Source organism: Rhinichthys klamathensis, unplaced genomic scaffold (genome assembly GCF_029890125.1).
Source record: "Rhinichthys klamathensis goyatoka isolate OS25496 unplaced genomic scaffold, OSU_Roscu_1.1 h1tg000011l_1, whole genome shotgun sequence".
NCBI lineage: Eukaryota > Metazoa > Chordata > Actinopteri > Cypriniformes > Leuciscidae > Rhinichthys > Rhinichthys klamathensis.
This window is the reverse complement of record NW_026606564.1, coordinates 3,036,110-3,059,213: the sequence shown is the minus strand read 5'-3', so window position 1 is coordinate 3,059,213 and position 23,104 is coordinate 3,036,110. Positions and strand designations below refer to the sequence as shown.

General features: G+C 39.2%; 1 protein-coding gene across 1 annotated transcript in view; it reads left to right on the top strand.

Annotated features, from left to right (window-relative positions):
- Positions 1-22,474, top strand: part of ephb3a (eph receptor B3a) — a 39,123-nt gene extending 16,649 nt beyond the window's left edge. Inside the window, exons 5-16 of the mRNA XM_056264113.1 lie at positions 730-885; positions 2,280-2,615; positions 3,605-3,729; positions 4,123-4,279; positions 5,068-5,176; positions 7,453-7,505; positions 8,163-8,285; positions 9,394-9,641; positions 13,571-13,786; positions 15,576-15,725; positions 16,767-16,960; positions 21,150-22,474. Coding sequence (XP_056120088.1) covers positions 730-885; positions 2,280-2,615; positions 3,605-3,729; positions 4,123-4,279; positions 5,068-5,176; positions 7,453-7,505; positions 8,163-8,285; positions 9,394-9,641; positions 13,571-13,786; positions 15,576-15,725; positions 16,767-16,960; positions 21,150-21,258 — 1,976 coding nt within the window. The 3' untranslated portion in view covers positions 21,259-22,474. The remainder of the gene's footprint in view (positions 1-729; positions 886-2,279; positions 2,616-3,604; positions 3,730-4,122; positions 4,280-5,067; positions 5,177-7,452; positions 7,506-8,162; positions 8,286-9,393; positions 9,642-13,570; positions 13,787-15,575; positions 15,726-16,766; positions 16,961-21,149) is intronic.
- Positions 22,475-23,104: the final 630 nt, after the last annotated feature.

Here is a 23,104-nt window from a genome sequence, read left to right as displayed (position 1 = left end):
TACATTAATGATTCTATTAAAACTAGAGTACTATTTGAGCTGTAAGGTTGTTCTGTTCATTTTTATGGTTGTTTAGGGTTTTAGTTTTTTCGTTGTCGTAACAATGAAGTTACGGTATGGCACTTAAAATGGAAGTGAATGGGGCCAATTTTTGCGGGATTTAAAAGGAGAAATGTAGAGCTTATAATATAAAAACAGAAGAATTATTTGCTTTGTAAAGTTGTTCTTGTTTTTTTACGGGCATTTTGGGGTTTTAGGCGTCATGGCAATGAAGTAAACTGGATATAACTTTACATTGCTTTCCTATGTTTTCTTTAGTGAGTGATGTTTCAAAATGTTTTAAAATCACGTTAACACAGATTGTTTTAGGTTTTTTTGGCTAGACTTTTGATTGGTTCCATTCTGTTCCATTGCGTCTCATTATAACCAAGATTTTTTTTTTCTCTTTTAGAAGAAAAGTAGGGACTCGCTGTGGTAATTTTTGCCCCAAATGCGGTGAATTGAGCCTGTTTTGAATCTTGAATGGTCCGTCAATGAGCTTAATGTGTTTAGGCCGATCCAGTGATGTTATTTTTATTTATTTATTTTTCAATTTAGAAGCAAATGTCTTAGGTTAACCTTGTTTTTCCATTGTACTAAATGAAATTTCACTTGTATTTCACTTTGCATAGTATTTTTGCAGTTCGTTTTTGAAAATGGCATGACTTGACACCTTTTTTCTTCCTTTAGCGTGCACCCCAGGGACCTTTAAATCCAAACAAGGTGAGGGTTCTTGTACGCCGTGCCCTTCCAACAGCCGGGCCAGCTCTAGGGCGTCCAGCATGTGCCCTTGTCAAAACGGCTACTACCGCGCTGACAGCGACCCGCCTGACACGGCCTGCACTAGTAAGTGATGACCATCAGTGCCACTTGTTAAATTAAAATAGCTCCCACATTGTGTTAATTGTATATTGCAAAGGTCTGCTCTGTGCATTCGCCCCGTTTGATGTGGCGGCTAATGACACAGAAAAGCATGTTGATAAAAAGGTCATGACTGCTAATGTAAGCCCGTCAGTTCTCATCATTTAACGCATAAAGTGTGCGATTATAACTAGTAAGCTTCAGCGCTGTTGAGTCTTGACACGTGGATTTAATTGGAAATATCACATGAGTTCACACATTGATGCAATGTGTTGCAAAAACCCCCGGCTGGAGAGCATTTTTGCAGTGGAGGTCTTTTGAAACATTTTCAGGAAGCTTGAATGTTGTTTATAATTCATGTATTTTCAAAAAGACTGAATTGTGTTGGAGGTATGCAAAATAAGAGGGATTTTTTTGTTTGTTTTTCCTTTTCAATAATTGCAACCAAAGCTTCCAGTTCCTTAGGCAGTTGTGCAATGAAAATCCAGCTTCTGGATTTAATTAGTTTACATCATGATTCACTGAGCAAGATTCATTGGTTATAGATTTAACCCTGACGAGCTAACTATGGAGTGCATTGAAAATCCCAGTGATTTTTGGAACAAATATGCAAAAATAAATAGATAATTTAACCAGTGACTGCCTGACTTTGAGCATCTTGGTTTTTTTAATTAGTGTTGAATTACTGTGTAATGATCTACAAAACTAAGGTGTTTTTTATTCCTGACTAAACATGTACTGTAGGATATGTGCAGAAAGTGTTTCGCTCCAGGACATCATATTAACTCTTTACCCGACAGCGTTTTTGTAAAAAGTTGCCATGCAGCCACCGCCAGCATTTGTGATCATTTTCACAAAATTGTCATGGCCCCCAGAATATTTTGCTGTATGAAAATATGAAAAGAAAGAACAGAGCCTCTTCTTTTAAACAAAAAACCTGTTTTATTCTTGTATTTAACACTTGCATGTGGGTAAGCTTCATTAAAAAAGCAACATTATGAGCAAAAAGCTGAGAAAAATGTATCAGGATCAGATTCATAATGATGATCAAAACATACAGTAGATGGAGTATATCGAGTCCATCAACTCCCCCAAAGCTTCATAGTCTATACCTCGTCCTGGATTGACTATGATGGATCGAATGTTGAAGATCGCGTTATTTTACATATGCATCTGCTCACATATGCTATCGCTTGTTTCTGCTTCTTCTTTACATGTCTTTTGACCAGGATACTCAGTACTCTTTCAGAAGATGCGTAATAGCGCCCCCTGCAGTATAACAGTGAAAACACGGAAAGCCGGAAATTTCCGTCAATGGCGGGGAAAGAGATAAATTATGCATATTCCACAAGTATAACACTTTACCATTGTCTTCCTAGCGGTTCCCTCGTCTCCTTTAAACGTGATCTCCAGTGTGAACGAGACTTCGGTGTCACTGGAGTGGTCCGAGCCACGGGATTTAGGCGGGCGAGGGGACGTGGTGTATAACGTGGTGTGTAAAAAGTGCCTGCACGATGGCGGGTCCTGTGCGCGGTGTGACGATAACGTGGAGGTGTCTCCTCGCCGACTGGGTCTGGCCGAGAGGCAGGCGGCGCTGAGGAATCTACAGGCACACACCCATTACAGCTTTGAGATCCAGGCTGTCAACGGGGTGTCCCCCAAGAGTCCAGCCTCCCCGCAATATGCCACTGTCAATATCACCACCAATCAAGCAGGTGAGAGATTCATTTTCAATTGTCTAATAAACCAGTAAACCACAAGAGACGTCTTATAGTAGACCCTCCCAAACAGGTTAACTCACAGTAAAGCACAGCCTCAAGTGGCTTATTGTGTTTATTAAATGGTGGCACAAGTCTCAATGACAAATGACAGCATCTACAATAAAGAAAAGGAGATTTTTTTTTAGAAATTTAAAACACACGTGTCAAGTTTTATGAAATGTACTACTCATGCTGGTTTTGAAAGACTATGCATAATGGTTTTCAAGAAACATTTTCAAGAAACATTTAATTTAAGGACTCCTAAAATGGGATGAAAAGTAAAACATACATTTCCTATACATTCAGTATGTTTTCAAAAATGTCTTTTATTTGTTAGAAATATCACGAATTATAAATCTATAAGTATCATTATGTCTTTGGGGAATCGCACCGCATGTCTGTTATTTGGTGTCCAAATGTTGTAATTATTTATGAAAGAATTATTAATGAAAAGATAATGGCAAACTACTTCATAAGGTTTTCTTTTTAAAATCTCTCATTTAATGGGGCTTTTTTTTTCTTCATTATAATATCTGGACAGTTGTATCACACCTTTTGATACACCCCCCCCCCAAAAAAGTTAATAAAAAAAATAATTTTAATTCAGAAATCAAAAAACATGCTCATCATAGAAGAGGTGTTGACCACTGACCCACAAGCAATATGATCAAAATAATGTTCAATAAATATTTAATTTTAAATTATTGCGTATTATGCACAAGAATCAAAATACACTATTATAAAATAGTGCAATTTATTATAAAATATTAGGCCAAAATACAGTAGAGATCGATATGCAAAGTGTTAATTTTAGCATTTTATTTCCCTGCTGTCCGTGCAATCAGAACAGACAATATACCTTTCAGAGCATATATTTACAATCTAATCTGTTATTCTAATAAAGTTATGCAACTTTTTCTCTCTCCATCTCTTAAAACCTCCAGCTCCGTCCGCGGTCCCCACCGTCCACTTAATGCGGGCCACAGCTGGCACTCTCAGCCTCTCCTGGCTGCCCCCAGAGCGGCCCAATGGCGTGATCCTGGATTATGAGATCAAGTACCAGGAGAGGGTGAGGAACTGCTATGCGCATCTAAATCACCCCGTACTGAAGAACTCTTGAACCTGAGCCAGATGACATTACACCAGGCACCCAGCATGGGTTTAACTGGCGTGAGCTCAAAGTAACCCTGGCTCGACTTAACGTGGAGTACAATGGAACAGCAGATGGCCACTGGTCAAAACCCAATGGCTAATGCTAAAAAGAGTGGAGCTTAATTCCGTCTATAGGATTTACTTGCTGCCGCGTGTTTGGATCACAGTTTTAGCCGTGGAATGCCTTTTCAAATGCTTTTGATCCGCTAATTGCAGTGAAAACTGTTAACTAAACATTCACTTTAAGCGTTGAATGACTCGAGAGTCTGGTTTTGGCCGTTCAGTGTGTGTGTGTTTTTCTTTTCCTCAGGGAGAGTCGTTCTCGCACACGGTCACCGCCCAGCACACCTCAGCCAAAGTGGAGGGTTTAAAGGCTGGCACGGTGTACGTGGTGCAGGTACGGGCTCGTACGGTAGCCGGGTACGGACGTTATAGCAGCCCGGTGGAGTTCAGTACGAGTCTGTATGGTAAGGACACGCACTTTTATTTCTTTTGCATCTGTTTTTTTATTTCTTTTGCATACTGAGTGGCCAAGTGCAAACCATGATTATCATAAATGAGATCTCTGTAATATCCAAATTGTTTCTCCAAGGCCCTGTTTACATCTGGTTTTAAGATGCATTTTGGTCGATCGGGTCACAAGTGGACAATGCTAAATACAGGTGTAAATAGGGCTTGTCCACTTTCGACCACTTCCAGAGGTAGTCGAAAACGCATTCGACCGGATTGCTTTCGTTGTGTAAACGCTAATGTGATCGAATGAGTTCGAACAGCCACTAAAGACCGCCTTCTCCGCCTACTGAGTAAACTAGCGCGCTAGCCAGACGGGATTTAAACTTTGTAGGTAAGACTGAAGCTTGGTTTTGAAGATGAAAAACATACCAACCACAATGTTCTCTCACCATTCCTGATTTCTAACACACTCTCACCGTGTTCAGCGTGATCTTGCGGCTGTCAGAGTTGCAACGAAAGCTGATGCTCTTCGTATGTTTTTGTCGTCGTCTCCGGGCGCGTTCATATGTAAATTGTGTGAGCTTTTGTCCATTAGATCATAATCAAATAATAAATAAAGTAATAAAACACATACATTTACCCTCCCCTCGAAGAAATCAGGACAGAAGTTGTTGGAAGTGGTTCAGTACTCTTACAGCTTTGTCTGTTTGTTTCTGGTGGATTTTAGAAGAAATATCATATGAAGCTTTGCCTATATTTCTCCATTATTGGTATTGTAAATACATTTAAATTCATCTGACAGATGACCCAGAGCGGTCAGTACAGGACCTTTTGCCGCTCATTGTGGGCTCCGCCGCGGCTGGATTTGTGGTCATCCTTGCCATGGTGGTCATTGCTGTTGTTTGCCTTAGGTAAGTTTTATCAATGAACAGTGAACACCCCTACATAACTTACGGATAGTTCTGTCATCATTTACCCATCCTCATGTTGTTCCAAACCTGTGTGGCTTTCTTTCTTATGTGGATCAGAAAATAAGCTATTTTGTCCTAGCTCTTATTTCTGACTGAATTAGTATATTTAATGAGGAAAACTAAAGGCAGAGGTATAAAGTAATGACTTCTGAGCTATATAGCTTAATACATCGCTACACTATTGACAATAGACCTTTTTTGTGCTAATACGACCACGCCTTTAGACCAGGAACTCGTGTTAAAGGGATACTCCACTTTTTTTGGAAATAGGCTCATTTTACAACTCCCCCAGAGTTAAACTGTTTGAGTTTTACCGTTTTTGAATCCATTCAGCCGAGCTCCGGTTCTGGCGGTACCACTTTTAGCATAGCTTAGCATACATCATTGAAGTGGACAAGACCATTAGCATTTCTAAAAAAAAATGACCAAAGAGTTTCGATATTTTTCCTATTTAAAACTTGACTCTTCTGTAGTTACATCGTGCACTAAGACCGACGGAAAATGTAAAGTTGCGATTTTCTAGGCTGATATGGCTAGGAACTATATTCTCATTCCTGCGTAATAATCAAGAAACTTTACTGCCGTACCATGAGAGCAGCAGGCGTAATGATATGACGCAGCGCCTGAAAATAGACTACCTTCCGTCAACACAACGGAACTATTTTCAGGCGCTGCGTCACATCATTACGCCTGCTGCTCTCATGGTACGGCAGTAAAGTTTCTTGACTATTACGCAGGAATGAGAATATAGTTCCTAGCCATATCAGCCTAGAAAATCGCAACTTTACATTTTCCGTCGGTCTTAGTGCACAATGTAACTACAGAAGAGTCAAGTTTTAAATAGGAAAAATATCGAAACTCTTTGGTCATTTTTTTTTTTTAGAAATGCTAATGGTCTTGTCCACTTCAATGATGTATGCTAAGCTATGCTAAAAGTGGTACCGCCAGAACCGGAGATTGGCTGAATGGATTCAAAAACGGTAAAACTCAACAGTTTAACTCTGGGGGAGTTGTAAAATGAGCCTATTTCCAAAAAAAGTGGAGTATCCCTTTAAGATAGTACGAAAGTAAACGGGGTCCGTTTAAACTTCATGTTGACTTAGCAAAGGGCTATTTGTATTGTTTATCATGTCAATGGCTCAGTACTTGGTGTCAAACAAACTCAATAGCACGAGATGGGCACTGCAAAACAGACTTCAAAGTGCGTCTGACTTCGGATATTTATGAGACTCTCACAAGATGCTCATTTGAGGCCACTTCGCCCAGATCCGAACGAAGACTGGGACGTTGCCAATCACTCCAGAGACGGCAGACTGCCACTGTGTCTATTTGACACATTCTTCTTGACTGTGACCGCCTTGTTGTGCCAAAGCGTCTCCTCCTCTCCGCGTCAAGCTCTTTCTTCTCTCTCATTCATGCCCTCTCCGCTAGTATCCCAATGTTTTCTTTGTGTGTGTGCGCGCTGAAGCGTCACTCTTTTCCTCCTGACATTTAAATTGGAGATGAGATGCTAATTAGCAGCAGGCGTCATTGTTAGCACAGGTCAAGAGACAAAAGGAATCCCACAGATGGCGAATTCCAATAGGCCCCTTTGCTCCCGTTCCCTTTCAAACGCACTACTTATGCAGAGTTAGTGAAACAAAGAGATCTTAATGAGAAGCCTGAGATTTAAATACACTGTTCACTGTCTTCAGACACTTGATACAGGCATGAACCGAGCACAGATTAGCATGTATGTTCCGGGCCTGGTTATTTGTTACGCGCTTAAGGATTCAACCTATGATTTGGTGTTAATTGACTTACTGTTTTTAGAGTACAACCTACAGTTCGGCTCATCTGAACCGTGTAATGGAGGAGTTCTGGTTAGAGGCGATGACAAGACAGTCTTGACGGTTGATCTTTCGTGCTGCTTGTTGTGGTGACCCGGCCTTTGAATCCGGCATGTACTGTATCGCAATTAGGCACAAATGACGAGGAATGGCTGAAAAGGCCTGGATCCGGCTTTTAAGGGGGTGAATCAGCCTCAAAAGTTTAGATTGATTAAAACTAGCAATTTGAGGGACATATTGATGATTGAAGCATATGAAATACCCTAAGGCACTCAAATGTTCTCTTTCGCAAGATGTCCCAGTTAAAAAAAAATGTTGTGTGTTTGCCTGTACCGTGTAAATCCAGTCTTAAGCCAGACTCTCAGTGTGTGTATAATCTGGTTACAGACGGCAGCGTACTGGATCTGAGCTGGAGTATACGGAAAAACTGCAGCAGTACGGTGAGTAAAACTGCACCCTGTTTACAAAAAAAGATATATGTATTGCTATACATATTTACTGGTGTGGCAAGAGAAAGCTTGTGAATATGGTGCAATGATGTAACATATTTAAAAATATATATATTACATTTAATTCAATTATTAAGTCAGAGCCATGATCTGGTGGAAACCTATTGTATCAAGTAAAATAGGTTTTTTTTTAAATCATAATTTTTTGCAGTGTGCCATAATTTTAATTGTTGAAGATTTAAAATATACTACAGTAAAAAACTGTTAATTGGTTTAATTAATTTTACTGTAAAAGTGTATGTTTTTGGAGGTAAAAAAGTATGAATTACCATTTAATTTAGAGTGAGATGTATATCTGTTTTCATCATGACATTATATGTATATACAGTGAAGCATGTGTCAAAATGTTGTTGTTTTTTTTGGTAGGAAAAAATAGTTCCATTTTATTTATGATTAAAAAACTGTAAAAGGACATCGAATTTGATTATATTTTATTTAAATCTTTTTTTGTTATTGGTACATTGGAATGTTTTTTTTGTTTTGTTTTAAACAAAATGTTTACAGTGTACATATCTATAAAAAAGCATGTAAAATAATAATAATAATAATAAAATAACTAACATTCTTCTTTACTTCTTTTCGCTTTAGTATCACCGGGCGTAAAAGTTTACATTGACCCTTTTACATATGAGGACCCGAACGAGGCAGTTCATGAGTTTGCCCGAGAGATTGACATCTCATGTGTGAAGATAGAGGAAGTCATTGGAGCTGGTAAACCACATTCCTCCGTATTAAAACCAAACCTGGCATCTCTAATTATTATGGTCGTTATGAAGAATGTATGTTTTCCCAACATGCCTTGGATCAGTGGTTTTAAACTGGTTTTGCTTCAGGACTTCATTTTACATGACCAAAATTGATAATCATACAAAAAAAGTCTTTAAAATCAAACATTGATATTTATGATTATTACCATGAACTGCATAGGTCCAACAGTATCGATTAAAAATCATAATGTTTTTGAAATAAGACTGCTATACTCATCAAGGCGGTATTTATTAGATCCAAAAATAAGGGAAAAATAGTAATATGGTGAAATTGTTACAATTCAAAATAACTGTTTTCTATTCTAATTTTGAATAAATTTATGAATTTGCATGAAAAAAAAATGATTTGATTGGACAGCCTCCCTTTTAATGAGATTGTTTGTTTTCATAAATATTGAGGACTGTATGATCAGTTGCATTTAATAATTGACATGCAGTGTTTTTCCCTGCTGTCCATAGCCAGTGTTTTGAAAGGATCTGCAACACACCAGTTGAGAACCACTGCCTTGGAAAAAAAAAATATTAAAGTTTTAAAATATTCATTTATAACAATAGCTATTATTTAAATAGCTTAAATGGATAGTTCGGAGAGTTTATTCTATAACTAACCATATGCATGCTGCCTGCTGCCTTTACCTATGTTCTTCTTTTTCTTTCTTTTTTTTTTTCCATCCCTGTGCTTGTTTTATGTTTTGTGATCTGAATCACTTCCCTCCGCCTCATCTCAAACATTCACATCCAGAGTCCAGGCCCAAAACTCCCACAACCCTTAAACTCCTCTCTCCTCCCTCTCCACAGCCCGTCCCTAAACTCCTCTCTCACCCTCTCTCTCCATCCGTCCCCTGCCTATTCAAACTCTGAACTGTTGCCATCTGCTCTTTTCTCTCTCTCTCTCTCTTGCACTCTCCTTGGTCTTTCAGCAGTACATCATTTCTTCCCTCGAATGATTTTTTTATCCTGAGCTCAAACCAATAATCCTCCCTCTCCCTCACGCCCCCCACCCCACTCCCTCTCTCTCTCTGTCTCTCTCTCTCTCTGCTCCATTCATTCAGGAGAGTTCGGGGAGGTGTGTCGAGGCCGACTCAAACAGCCGGGCAGAAAGGAAGCCACCGTAGCCATCAAGACGCTGAAGGCAGGATACACGGAGCGCCAAAGACGGGACTTCCTCAGCGAGGCCAGTATCATGGGCCAGTTTGACCATCCCAACGTCATCCACTTGGAAGGAGTTCTGACTAGGAGTTGTCCCGTACTTATTGTCACAGAGTTCATGGAGAACGGAGCGCTCGACTCCTTCCTTAGAGTAAGACTGAGATCATATTTGATGCAAAACCATTTTACTGTATTAGCCTTACTTATGTACTTTACATTAAAAGACATTCCTGGTCTTATTGTGCGTGATTCCACAGCATCGGGAACTGAGCCCATGGGCATTTTAGACATTATTAGCGTGGCCCGGCTAAGTTATCAAGGTTAACGTTTTTCTAACCCTGTTATATTTGCCCACTGGTACATTTCACAAAAATATATTTAAAAATGCTACCATTTTTTATTGTAATGCATAAGACACTCTCTGATAAAGTCCACAATCAAATTTATACTGATTTAATAAGTAAAAGTGGGTTAAAACAAATGCAAACATATAGAATGTGATTTCATTATATCACATATTCATTTTAAACTGGTAATAGTAACAACAATAGTGGGTAAAATAAAAACTATGCATTATAAACATGAATAAAAGAAGCCATCTAGACATAATGTTGATAAAATAAATAAATAAACCTTTCCAGCTCATTTGAACCCTTGTATTGTTAAAGTTGTATTTATGATCATTTTGTTTATGTGATTATATTCTGTGCAATTCACCAAAAATCACACTATGAAGAACACACAAAAAAAAACGTTCAGTAAACCTTTAACCATAATACATCTCGCACATTAAACAAAGTAAACATGAGAACATATGATTTTTAAAAGTATGTTTTAAAACATTTGTTTCACAACAAAAAAAATAACCAGCTTTTAAAATATTTTATTTTAAATTTAAGATTTAAAATGTGCTTTCCTACAGCTCAATCAGCAGAGACGCCAGCAATGCAAAAATGTATTGCGGGTCAAATTTGACCCAGAACATAATACATCGATCAAATTTATTAAATCTGTATTAATGCATCTCGTCTTATATACACCTGGTGGAGACTTGGAAACATTTGCGAAATCCACTTTTTATCCCTAAAGTCTTTCTTTGTGTAACATAGTCCACTGGAGGCGAGTGTAGTGAGAACCCAAGATCAGTGTATTAATCCAAACAGGAACAAAATCTAGACTAGAAACATAAAACTCACCAACAGTAGTTACAGGAAACAATACGGTCAATGATAACATGAGGGCTTTATATATATATATATATATATATATATACAGAGACTAATGACTAACAAGGAACACCTGTGAACAATCAAGACAATGAACCAATGACAACATGGGACACAAACAAGGATATATGGACAAGGACAAACAGGAAATATGATTACGACTATTTACAAAATAAAAGACATGAAACATGAACAAACCGTGACACATTGTACCTGTACTCAAAATGGGAAATTGCATTTTGAATGACTGTGTCAGTTTTGGCTGAAAAGCAAGTGGCCAGAGCTGTGCATAAAACATACAACCTTAGCTACGACTTTCTTACTGTAACTAAAAATAGAAATTATAAATAAATCGATATAATGTAGTGAATGTTGATGCGTTCCCCCACGGTCCATGTCTTTGAGGCCCCGTTCTACACAAATCCGAAGCGTATAGTAAAGCACCCTGTTTATACGGCCTAGCGACGCAATGTGACGAACTAAAGCACTGCCATTAAATTGAGAGAATCTGTTGAGTCGTGTTGCATTGCTTGTGATCTAGATGGGATGTTAAAATACATCAATCGCATATTAAATCAAGCTCCATTGCAATAAAAAAAAATGCTGCAGTGCATACATTAAAAAGAATGAAAGAAATAGAAAAGAAAAAAAAAACAAGCTGGAAAGAACAAACTCAGCTTTTGGAAAACCTCCGGGGCTTCGCCTAGTCACACCCCTGGTGCTAAGAAAAAAGTTTGGCTTCATAATCTTTCATCAAAATTTAATAACTTCTTCAATCAATTCCCGATGGATAAAATCAAGTCCAATTGAATATTCTGCTTCAGTCTGAAATACGTCACTTTACTTTACAAAACTTCCCTTGCATGAATCTGTGGCCTGACTGTCAGTAATAACAGGGGGATTTGATAAACCCTTCAGCATTAAACACTTATTCATGGTTCTTTAGACAGAACCTTGGTTCATCTTTAACTTGTGTCAACATCTGGCTTTTTAAAAATCTTAAAAAATACCAAAGTAATCTAAAGTCTTTATGTAATCCCTCAGCTGAGTTTCTACAGAAACACTTAAGAAACTGTTTGAACTCCAGAACCTTAACCAACCCGTGCAGTCAATGCAGAACACTGAGAGTTTCGACATCCAGAGGTGGGATAGTCTCGCTCTGTCTGAGCACCAGCCGATGACACAACTTAAAGCCCATGCAACCCAACCAGCCTGGCATCTTCCTACGGCACAGCCTGTACTCCCACAAAGTCCAGCCGGGGACACAAGCACGCTCATTTCCACGCATACACACAAACATGCTCTAAAAATATCCGGAGGAACAAGCTTTGGCATGATTCATCTTCAACTTTAGAAGAAGAAAAAAAAGACATCAACATCAAAATCTTGTAGCAGAATGTTTTTCGTCATTGGAGCCAAACCAAGTGCGACTGGCTACAGACGTGATGATGTTCTTTTGCTTCGAGGCTTAACATGAACCATGTGCTATTTTTGAACAGTAGACTTGAGCATTTCCCATCAGAGGTTTCTTCAGCAGAAGAACTGTAGAATTAAAGTACATTTTTTATATTGACATAAATCCTCAATAAAAAATCTTTTTTTTTTGTACAAAAGTATATGTACAGTATATACTTGCAACCATGTAGGAAAACACATCATGGCCAAAAAAATGACGGAATCACATTTATTCGCATCAAGGGGTGCATTAACGTTTGGTCAAGATCTAGTCCAGCTCTCTGTAACGTCTCCTCCAGCACATCCCAAAGACTTGCAATGAATTTAAGGTCTGGACTCAGAGATGCCAATTCATGTGTGGAAATGATTCTTCATGTTCCTCCCATCCATTCTTTCACAACTTGATCCTGATGAATCTAGACATTGTCATCCTGGAATATGCCTATGATTTGTTTCCTACATGATTGTTTAAGAAATGAAAACCTACACACTTCATCAATTAGGTTCAGAAGAACTGTTGCCAATAACATGCTAGAAACATAATAACTGCAATAATTATCCAATCATAGACTCTTAAGCATTTGATAATTTCTTTGGCCGGGCAGTCTGTTCTCACTATTAACTAACTAGTACTGTAACTACGATTTTTGCCTCAACAAACTCCTAATTACTGCTTATTAATAGTTAGTAAGGTACACTGTAAAAAATATTTTAGCAATTTAGTTATTTCAACTTATTTTTTTTTGTGTAGAGATAACTAGATTGTCCAGACAACAAGAAATTTTAAGTTTTCTTGTCCTCAACTTATCGAGAAAAAAAAAACATGCAAAAAGATAACACAAAATAATGAGTTACGTTTTTTTACAGTGTAGTTGTTAAGTTTAGGTATTGCGTAAGATTAAGAGATGTAGAATACGGTCATGTATAAGGCATTGATATGTGCTTTATAAGTACTAATAAACAGCTAATATTCTAGTAATACGCATGCTAATAAACAAGTTAACAGTGAGAATTGAACCCTAAATGAAAGTGTTACCCACTGTTTTCGCCCTGCTGTCTGTGATCCTATCAGAGCACTTCAGTTTTTCCCTATTCAGAATATGAAAATGAAAACATGTGGGTTTGATATTCTATGTGAAGTGTGTAATTGAGTTATGCTTTTAAGTATTCAGCGCTTTTGCGAAAGGAAATTCTTCCATGGGGATTAGCTTTTGTGGAGCTCTGTCTTCATAGCATTGGCATCCCGATACTATGAGGAAGATTACAGGCTGCTGCGTGTGGAATTAGTCCGACGGCACTGTCAAAGTCAGGCTGATTAGAACGAGTAGAACCGGGGTGGTGTCATGTTTACATCTGTTAATGTCACTCTCCCTCTTTTATTGCTCTGTTTCCCGATCAGCTGAACGACGGCAGGTTCACCGTAACGCAGCTGGTTGGCATGTTGAGGGGGATCGCGGCTGGCATGAAGTATCTGTCCGACATGAACTACGTCCATCGTGACCTGGCTGCTCGCAATGTGCTCGTCAACAGCAACCTGGTGTGCAAAGTGTCCGATTTTGGCCTCTCTCGCTTTTTAGATGATAACTCGTCGGACCCCACCTACACCAGCTCATTGGTGAGTTCAGATAAGGTCTGCTCTTTTTATGTAATGATATAAAGGCAATAATGAAATAGCCTTGTTCCAACAAATCCTCCAATCCCCCACTAAGCCGATATTGTAGCTTATCTTTAAGTGTATTGTCTGTACAAATGTACAAATTAGTAGTCAGTGCATGGCTAAAGGAAAGAGCTCTTGCTTTTATTGATAATATAATTTTATTTCGTTTCATTTAAACAAAGAGCACATAACTGTTACTTATAATTTACATAGGTAAATTATTAAGTAAAAAAGGAGGAAATAAAAAAAATCTTCATAACAGAGAGATATCAATAGGGTCCATTTCCTTCATATGTCAGTACAAACTATAGATGACATCTTTTTTTTCCAACATGTCGTGTTGTGAACGTGATGTCACCAAGTAAAACATGTTCCTCACTGTAAAAGAAGTTGCTTGGATGAGTAAGTCATTTCAACTTAAATTACATTAAGTTGACTTAAACAATTTGTTGAATTTTGTATAACTTATAAAAAAAAGTAGAAAATTGCTTAACTTATTTTGATGAGTTAAAGCAATGTAAAAACATATGTTGTCATGACTTATTGATCATATGATTATTTTTTACAACATTTCAATCAACCAATCAGATTTTAGGGACAAGTTTACAGTCAAGTTTAGACTTACTACCAGGGTTAGGTGCTTATACATAAGTGTTATTCGCATATTTTTCCCTCTGATTTTAGGCAAACTTATTGTTTAGGGTTAGGACTACACTTTTGGACTGGAATGTTGTTCCAGGATCAACAAAATATGTTGATCCAGGAACATGTTTTACTTGCAAAATCACGATGACCTTATGTTAGCATAGATGACGATGCTATGCATTTGGGTTATCATCATGGGATAAATTTTCAATACCATGGTACACCATGATACTGAATGATTACCCTATTTAATACCCTGGTTTCGGATTCGATGATAGCTTCCATATGCTGTGGTGTTTATGCACTTTATACATGTCCAAAAACCATGTTAGTATGGTATACTGTTTGGTATTTTCTGTTAGTATATTAAGCTAAAAGACCATATAAAAGAATTGTTGTGGATTTTAGTCCGTGTCTGTTAGCTTTGAGGGACTTCAGAGAACATTTTATCCAGGTTCCAGGCAGAAATGTAAGCGATATCTGTGCTTTACAGATACAGTGCGCATTAACAATCGAAAGAACAGCCTTGACCATCAGAATCGGGAGTACAGATGGCATACTTGATATGTGGAAGAAGCCTGTCTCTATCTCTGTCTGTTGGAAACATATGGAAGTAGTCAGTACGGTACGGCTTGTTCAATGTGTCCGACATGATAGGCGACAGATAAGGGAATTGAATGACTAGAATCTCATAAAATTCCTTTCAGTTTATTTTTAGAATCTTTTGGCTACAAATGTTGAGTAAACATTTATGTCATCATTACTGGGCTAGTATTAGTAGAAGTGAAGATTTAGTGCTAGCATGCTAGTTTAGCTCGTAATTGGCTTGGATTAGTGTATTGATTAGCTTCTCCGTTCACGTTGTCTGTTTCATGGACAGATCAAACTGTTATGTTTAAAGTTAGAACCCTGCCATCTTATTTTTACTGGTATTCATCTTAGATTAATGAACCCAGCGATGGTGCCCTGTGGGGAGAGAGCCGCGAGTTGGGGCCGAGTCTTCGCTCTAATTAGGCAGCTGAAGACTCAAGCCCTCTCATTGGTTTTAAAGTCTGTGTTTGAATTTAATGGCTTCTCTGTGTGCATGTGTGTTATCATGTAGGGAGGGAAAATCCCAATCCGTTGGACCGCTCCCGAGGCGATCGCCTTCAGGAAGTTCACCTCTGCCAGTGATGTCTGGAGCTACGGCATTGTGATGTGGGAGGTCATGTCCTTCGGGGAGCGGCCGTACTGGGACATGAGCAATCAAGATGTATGTCAACTTTTATGTCATTTTGTTTAAAGTCACATTTTAGACCAAAATGCGTGAGAAATTATATATATATATATAAGAAAAGTGTGTTATTTATATATAAAGTATTTATATTTTTATATAATATAAATTAAGTATAAATATATATACATGTAAATGTTTAAATATATATATGCATATGTGTGTATATAATTATAAATAGTTATACACAGTACACACACATATATTATGTAAACACAAACTTTTATTTTGGATGCGATTAATCGTTGCCCAGCAGTAATATATATATATATATATATATATATATATGTATATGTTGTTATTATTATTAATAATTTGTATATATTTATTCAAAAGCACATACCTTTGGCAGAGTTAAATAGTTAAATAAAAAAAAGGAGGGAAATAAGTATTTATGCTTTTAAGTTTTTTGGGATTCTCCACTATTATCAGTGGTGATTCTCATATTTAGGCTGATTTAAATGTAAAAATCAGTATTTATTACTGTTAGACAGTAAAAGAAATACTGTAACATTAACGTTTTATGTAAATCAGCACAGATAAAAGGTAGGAAACCATATACTACAACTATACAAAATACATTTTGAATAAGATGAGAATGACATTTTTTGCATTACGTTAAAGGGAATGGTTTGTATAAATAAAATATAATAAAAGATCTATCTAAGAGCATTTTATTTTTGATTATGTGGTGAAATACGACCCAGACATATTCCTAACACGTTTCACGAGGTCCATCCTTTCACACTACTAATATTATGTTAAAATACATGTTGTATAACCTCTTTTATTATACTGTTTACTGTCTCTATTCTTGTTTTGTCTAAACCGCAAGCACAGTGCTATCTTATTCTGAGATGATCTTGTGAAGGTTTTTCAACCCTATTAGTCTTTATTAGGGTTTAACTGTTGTAACATTCCAGTCGCATACTGTATGCCTAATAAAACTCTGCATATATACTGCGGAGTTTGTCCTAATGCAGAAGGACAGTGTAACTGCTGTGCCTGTTGATGCTGTAGGTAATGAACGCAGTGGAGCAGGACTACAGGCTGCCTCCTCCCATGGACTGCCCCGCAGTGCTGCACCAGCTCATGCTGGAGTGCTGGGTGAAGGAGCGGAACATGAGGCCGCGCTTCGGACAGATCGTCAGCACACTTGACAAGCTCCTCCGCAACGCCGCAAGCCTCAAAGTGCTTACCAGTACACACTCAGGGTGAGCAGAAAACAGCCAGATTGGACACGGGTCAATTCTTGCTTTGACTTACAGGAAAAGACGGATCTTTCTGCTGCAATGTAGTTTGTGAAATCACAATTGGCAGAGCGTATGGGAAAGAGTGCGTTGTTACTGCTAGTTCGTCATATTGTCTGAATATTATTGACAGCACGGCATTTTACCCCACATTGTGATTCTATTTATATAAAAATCTATCTATTATAAAAGAATGTATTGCTAATTTTTCATGTCTCAAGATACATAGTGAAGTTTTGTGCTGAAGACTGTTTCTTGAGTTTTTTTGTGGTATATATATATATATATATATATATATATATATATATATTTAAGTAACTACAAAATTTAACTATAAAAAATAAGGTTAAAATAAAATTTAAAAAAGTAAAAGTGACATTACAAATAAAAAAAAAGATATTTGTACCTGCGATATATAAAGTCACATTGTGAGACATAAAGTCGCAATTACATGAAACAAAGCCAATTTCAAGACAATCACATTGTGAGATTTAAAATGCCATTTACAAATTGCTTGCTACAAGTTACTTTGCGCAATATAAAGTTGAAATTACAATAAATAAAAGACAAACTGCAAGACAAAGTCACATTGTGAGATGTAAAATGCCAAGTCAGAATTGTGTGACATAGTCACTGAGCAATATGAAATTGAAATGTCAAGAACTAGCCACAATTGCATAACAAAGTCACATTTTGAGATTTAAAAATGAAACTCTAGATGGCGAGGCTGAATTTTTTTTTTTTCAGGGCGGTAGGGGAATATTCATTAATATTCATTGGGGAACTCATCCCTGATTGGTCTGATGACCTACCCCTAACCCTAGCCCCTAAACCCACCCGTCACTGGGGGTCTGATGACCTATCCTTAACCCCGGCCCTAAACCTACCCGTCACTGGGGGTCTGATGACCTACCCTTAACCCCGGCCCTAAACCTACCCGTCACTGGGGGTCTGATTACCTACCCTTAACCCCGGCCCTAAACCTACCCGTCACTGGGGGTCTGATTACCTACCCTTAACCCCGGCCCTAAACCTACCCGTCACTGGGGGTCTGATTACCTACCCCTAACCCCGGCCCTAAACCTACCCGTCACTGGGGGTCTGATGACCTACCCTTAACCCCGGCCCTAAACCTACCCGTCACTGGGGGTCTGATTACCTACCCCTACCCGCGCCCCTAAACCTACCCGTCACTGGGGGTCTGATGACCTACCCCTAACCCCGGCCCTAAACCTACCCGTCACTGGGGGTCTGATGACCTACCCTTAACCCCGGCCCTAAACCTACCCGTCACTGGGGGTCTGATGACCTACCCCTAACCGCGCCCCTAAACCTACCCGTCACTGGGGGTCTGATGACCTACCCCTAACCCCGGCCCTAAACCTACCCGTCACTGGGGGTCTGATGACCTACCCTTAACCCCGGCCCTAAACCTACCCGTCACTGGGGGTCTGATTACCTACCCTTAACCCCGGCCCTAAACCTACCCGTCACTGGGGGTCTGATTACCTACCCCTAACCCCGGCCCTAAACCTACCCGTCACTAGGGGTCTGATGACCTACCCCTAACCCCGGCCCTAAACCTACCCTTCACTGGGGGTCTGATGACCTACTCCTAACCCCGGCCCTAAACCTACCCGTCACTGGGGGTCTGATGACCTACCCTTAACCCCGGCCCTAAACCTACCCGTCACTGGGGGTCTGATGACCTACCCTTAACCCCGGCCCTAAACCTACCCGTCACTGGGGGTCTGATGACCTACCCTTAACCCCGGCCCTAAACCTACCCGTCACTGGGGGTCTGATCACCTACCCCTACCCGCGCCCCTAAACCTACCCGTCACTGGGGGTCTGATGACCTACCCCTAACCCCGGCCCTAAACCTACCCGTCACTGGGGGTCTGATGACCTACCCCTAACCCCGGCCCTAAACCTACCCGTCACTGGGGGTCTGATGACCTACCCCTAACCCCGGCCCTAAACCTACCCGTCACTGGGGTTAAGACCAATCAGGGATGAGTTCCCCAATGAATATTAATGAGTCTTCCCCTACCGCCCTGCAAAAAAAAAATTTGCAGCCTGGAGACTTTTGCATAATTAACTACATGGCACAAGCTGATTGGTTCCTGTTGCGTCTGCAGCCAATGAGCTTGCTGCTCAACGTTTAAATAGTTGATGCGTGTTTGCTGTAGCAGTTGAAGCGCGCTTTCAAAGTTCCTCAGAAACCCTCCACCTTCCCCAGCTCCACCTGTGTAGATCTACTACAGGTCATTTCATGTGCTATTTGTGCAACAGCAGCATGTCTTACTTGCTCACAGCAGCGTGTCACTGTGTGTAAAGTAGCAAGTCTCTGTACTTGCTCTGCAGCAGCGTAGCAGATCTATTCCACCAAGACCGAATACATTAGCATTGTCATATCCATAACCGTGCTCAACTTTTCAGAGAGTTTGTATGATAGAATGACAGTTACTCTAAATAAAGTTGCAATTGTGAGATATAGTCACAATTACCTTTTTATTTTTTTTAACTTGCAGAAACAGACAGAATAGAAACGGTAACATACAGTGAGGGTAATTGGAAATGTTTGTGATCTCTGACATTTGATTGATCATAGTAAATCTAAGCACAGTGTGTGCCATTACTGAGATCTCTACATGAGGAGATGTGCGATTACTGGCGACGAGAAACATCTGAGAAGCAGGAGACGTTGCTCTCCATTTCATCTCATTGCAAGTCTAGGAGAAATAATTGAGATATTAAAAAGAGATCTCTCTTTCCTGCGGGTAAAGCACAAGCTGAATTTTTAAACTGAATATGTGCAGCAATAGCTATCCCCATAAGCTAACCCCTCCCCGCGCCTCACAATGCAAATCATTATTTAACTTGTAGGGCTCCCCCCACCCAACCCCCCAACCCCTCACGATAAGCAGTTTCAACCACATAAATTATCCAGCAAATAAATGCAATCTATAACACTGCTGAGTCTTAGTCAAAATAAGCACGCTCATTTGACTTGCGTTTGTGAATGCGCTGCTTTAGCCTAAAGCGCTGTGAACCGCACCGTCTTGGGAACGGAGTAACGGCTGACTTACACACAGTGCAGTGCCCTTTCCTCTTCGCTGGCTGCTGTGTCTGCTCACTGGGGAAGCTGGTTCAGTCCAGACTAGGCTAGCGGAGGTGGCGAACAGAGCTTAATAAGGGAGATGGAGGAGATGCTAAAAGAGAGCAATGACTTTAATTAGTCGGCTAATGAGCTTTTTAATGTGCAGGCAGTGGAGCCTCGTGTCCAGCGGTCGAGTGTGTGAGTGTGTGTGCCTCCGCGTGACGCCGCATGCTGATGGCCTGTGTATGATTCATTTATGTTTGCATCTGTATGCACGAGCACCGCTGGCCGGGCTGTTGACATGTCATGATCCAATCTCCAGAGACAGCTGTGTGTCTCTGTGCGTGATTACTATCCTCGTTTGAATGAGAGCATACACATTTTGGTGTTCTTTTATTGGAAATTTAAGGAATACTTTACCCCCAAAATTCAAATACTGTCATTGTTTACTCTCTTCCAAACTACATGGTGTCATGGCAATACTTTATTTTATAGTACTTGGTACATGTTACATATGCGTACTATACTAATGACATTAAATTAGGCATACATAAAAGCAATTGAAATAACCATAAACCTTATAGTAATTACAATAATATTACCCAGTACTTGTTTGTGTAATTACACTTTGACAAGGACACCTTCAAATCAAGCAAACACAGCAATTTTTTTGGCTGGAACTGGACATTTTGAAGAATCTGTACGTAGCTCTTTCCACACCATCTGGAATTAAGCTGAGAATGGAAATTCCAATTCAATTGCTACATTTGAACTGAAATTGCAAACAGAATTGAAATTTGAATTTGATTGTAATGTAGTTTTTTTTTTTAAGATAGATAGATAGATAGATAGATAGATAGATAGATAGATAGATAGATAGATAGATAGATAGATAGATAGATAGATAGATAGATAGATAGATAGATAGATAGATAGATAGATAATGGAAGAATTACCATGTCATGTGAACTATCCCTTGAAATGAAATCCTTCAGTGCTGTCACATGTCAATGTTTAGCTGATTTTTTCTGTGTTTTTCCATCTCTATAGTGATCTCTGTCGAATTGGCGGGACCCTGCCGGGCCACCAAAGGAAGAGTATAGAAGATGCACAAGACATGAAACAACAAATGAGCCAAACTCTTCCCATACGGGTTTGACTGATTAAAAAAAAACACCTGCTGAGCCTCCAGGCTAGCATCAAAATCCCGTTTGAAGAGCAAACCCTACTGGGACAATCCATAAAGCCCATGGAAAATTACTGGAACCGACTATTGCTTGAAGAGCCAATGGAAAACCTGTATACAATTTGGGACAGTGTCGCACCTCTCCCAAGGAGCCTGTGGAAAACTACGGCGTGTCCAATGGAAAAGTGTATCAGCCTGTGTATGGAGCACCTGGAGAGTGCTGGGAAAACACAGCACATGTTAATTGGAATTCTGTATGATGGCGCCTCAGGCAATCGTCTTTGTTCTTTCCCTCCCTTTTGTCATGACTTTCTCGTGTTTACACTGACTTTTCATTACATGGATTAAATTGGCGACATTTCTACTTCTCAGGTTCAGTTTGCATGTGTGCATGTGTTTCTCTAATGGCAAAAAAACAAAACAAAAAAAAACGATCACTCTCTTCCTTAACTCAAATCCCTTCCATTCTTCCTCTCATTTGCCGAGGCCACAAACGATGAGACGGACTTGAGAATTATAAGCTAACTGTAATAATGTTTAAAATATGTATTAAATGTAAGCCGGAACTGTTCGATGTTGGCTTGAGGGTATTTTGCCGCTCTTTTTCCCTCAAAGACTTGTTTCTTCTGATCTTTTCTTCATATTGAAGAAAGGAAGAGAGCGGAACACATGAAAGTTTCAAACTGGGCAGGATGGACTCAAACTGTAACTTTCGGAAAGAGACGAGGAAATGTTCAAAGAATGGAAAGTCCTTTAAGGGCGAGCTGACTTTAAAGAAGTGGATTGTTACAATTCAAGACAGGTGTTTTATTTACCTCCGTTGTAATTTGTCTTCCATGACATGCTCTTGAGAGATTGCTCTACGTGGAGGACATCGGACTGTGATTTAAGAATTCCTGTTTCCTCTGCTGGTGAGAGAAGGGGAATTGCGAACTGTATGTGTGTGTGTGTGTGTGTGTGTGTGTGTGTGTGTGTGTGTGTGTGTGGGTGTACAGTATGCTCATGTGTGCTTGAGTGAGCCGGTCGAGCTCTACAGCTTTACATGCATGCCATATTCAAAACTCAAACGTATCTGAGAGGGGAGATGACAACAGGTCGACTTGAGAGCTGTTGTTTGATGAATATTCCACTTATTTTAATTCAGTCTGTTCAAGTATGCATAACTGTGTAAATAAATGCCTCATAAGAACTGAAGAGTCATCGACATGATTATAACGGCTAATTTATGAGACCCATGACACCTATGAAATGTTCCAATCTACTATATTCATTGTTTAGTGCAACAAAATGCTACATTGCTGTGTTTTTCACTATTGCACATGCATTATTTGACAATAATCAAATTACCCTTTCCGGTAACACTTTACTTGAAGGGGTGTACATAAGACTGACATAACACCTTCATAACCATGACATGACATATGTCATGAATATGAAGTAGGGTTTATGCATGTTTATGACAACTGTCATTAAGTGTCTTTCGCTCAATAATGACATTTCTAATGCAAATATGACATTGTTTAAGATGTCTTTGTTATGACATCTTGACATAAACCATAACATCATAACCTGTCAGTGTCTTTGTCATGACAACTTGACATTAAATTAAGTTAAACTGTCATGTGGTTGGTTTTGACATTGGCTGTCATAAGGCCATTATAACTGTGTCATGAATATTTTTCGTGACCTCAACTACAGTGGTACACATTGAATTTGTCATTAAACAGTTATAATGGCTTCATGACAGCCAATGTCAAAACCAACCAGCTGACAGTTTAATGTAATGTTAACCAATAAAGCTAAGTGGTTTCTTAAGTTT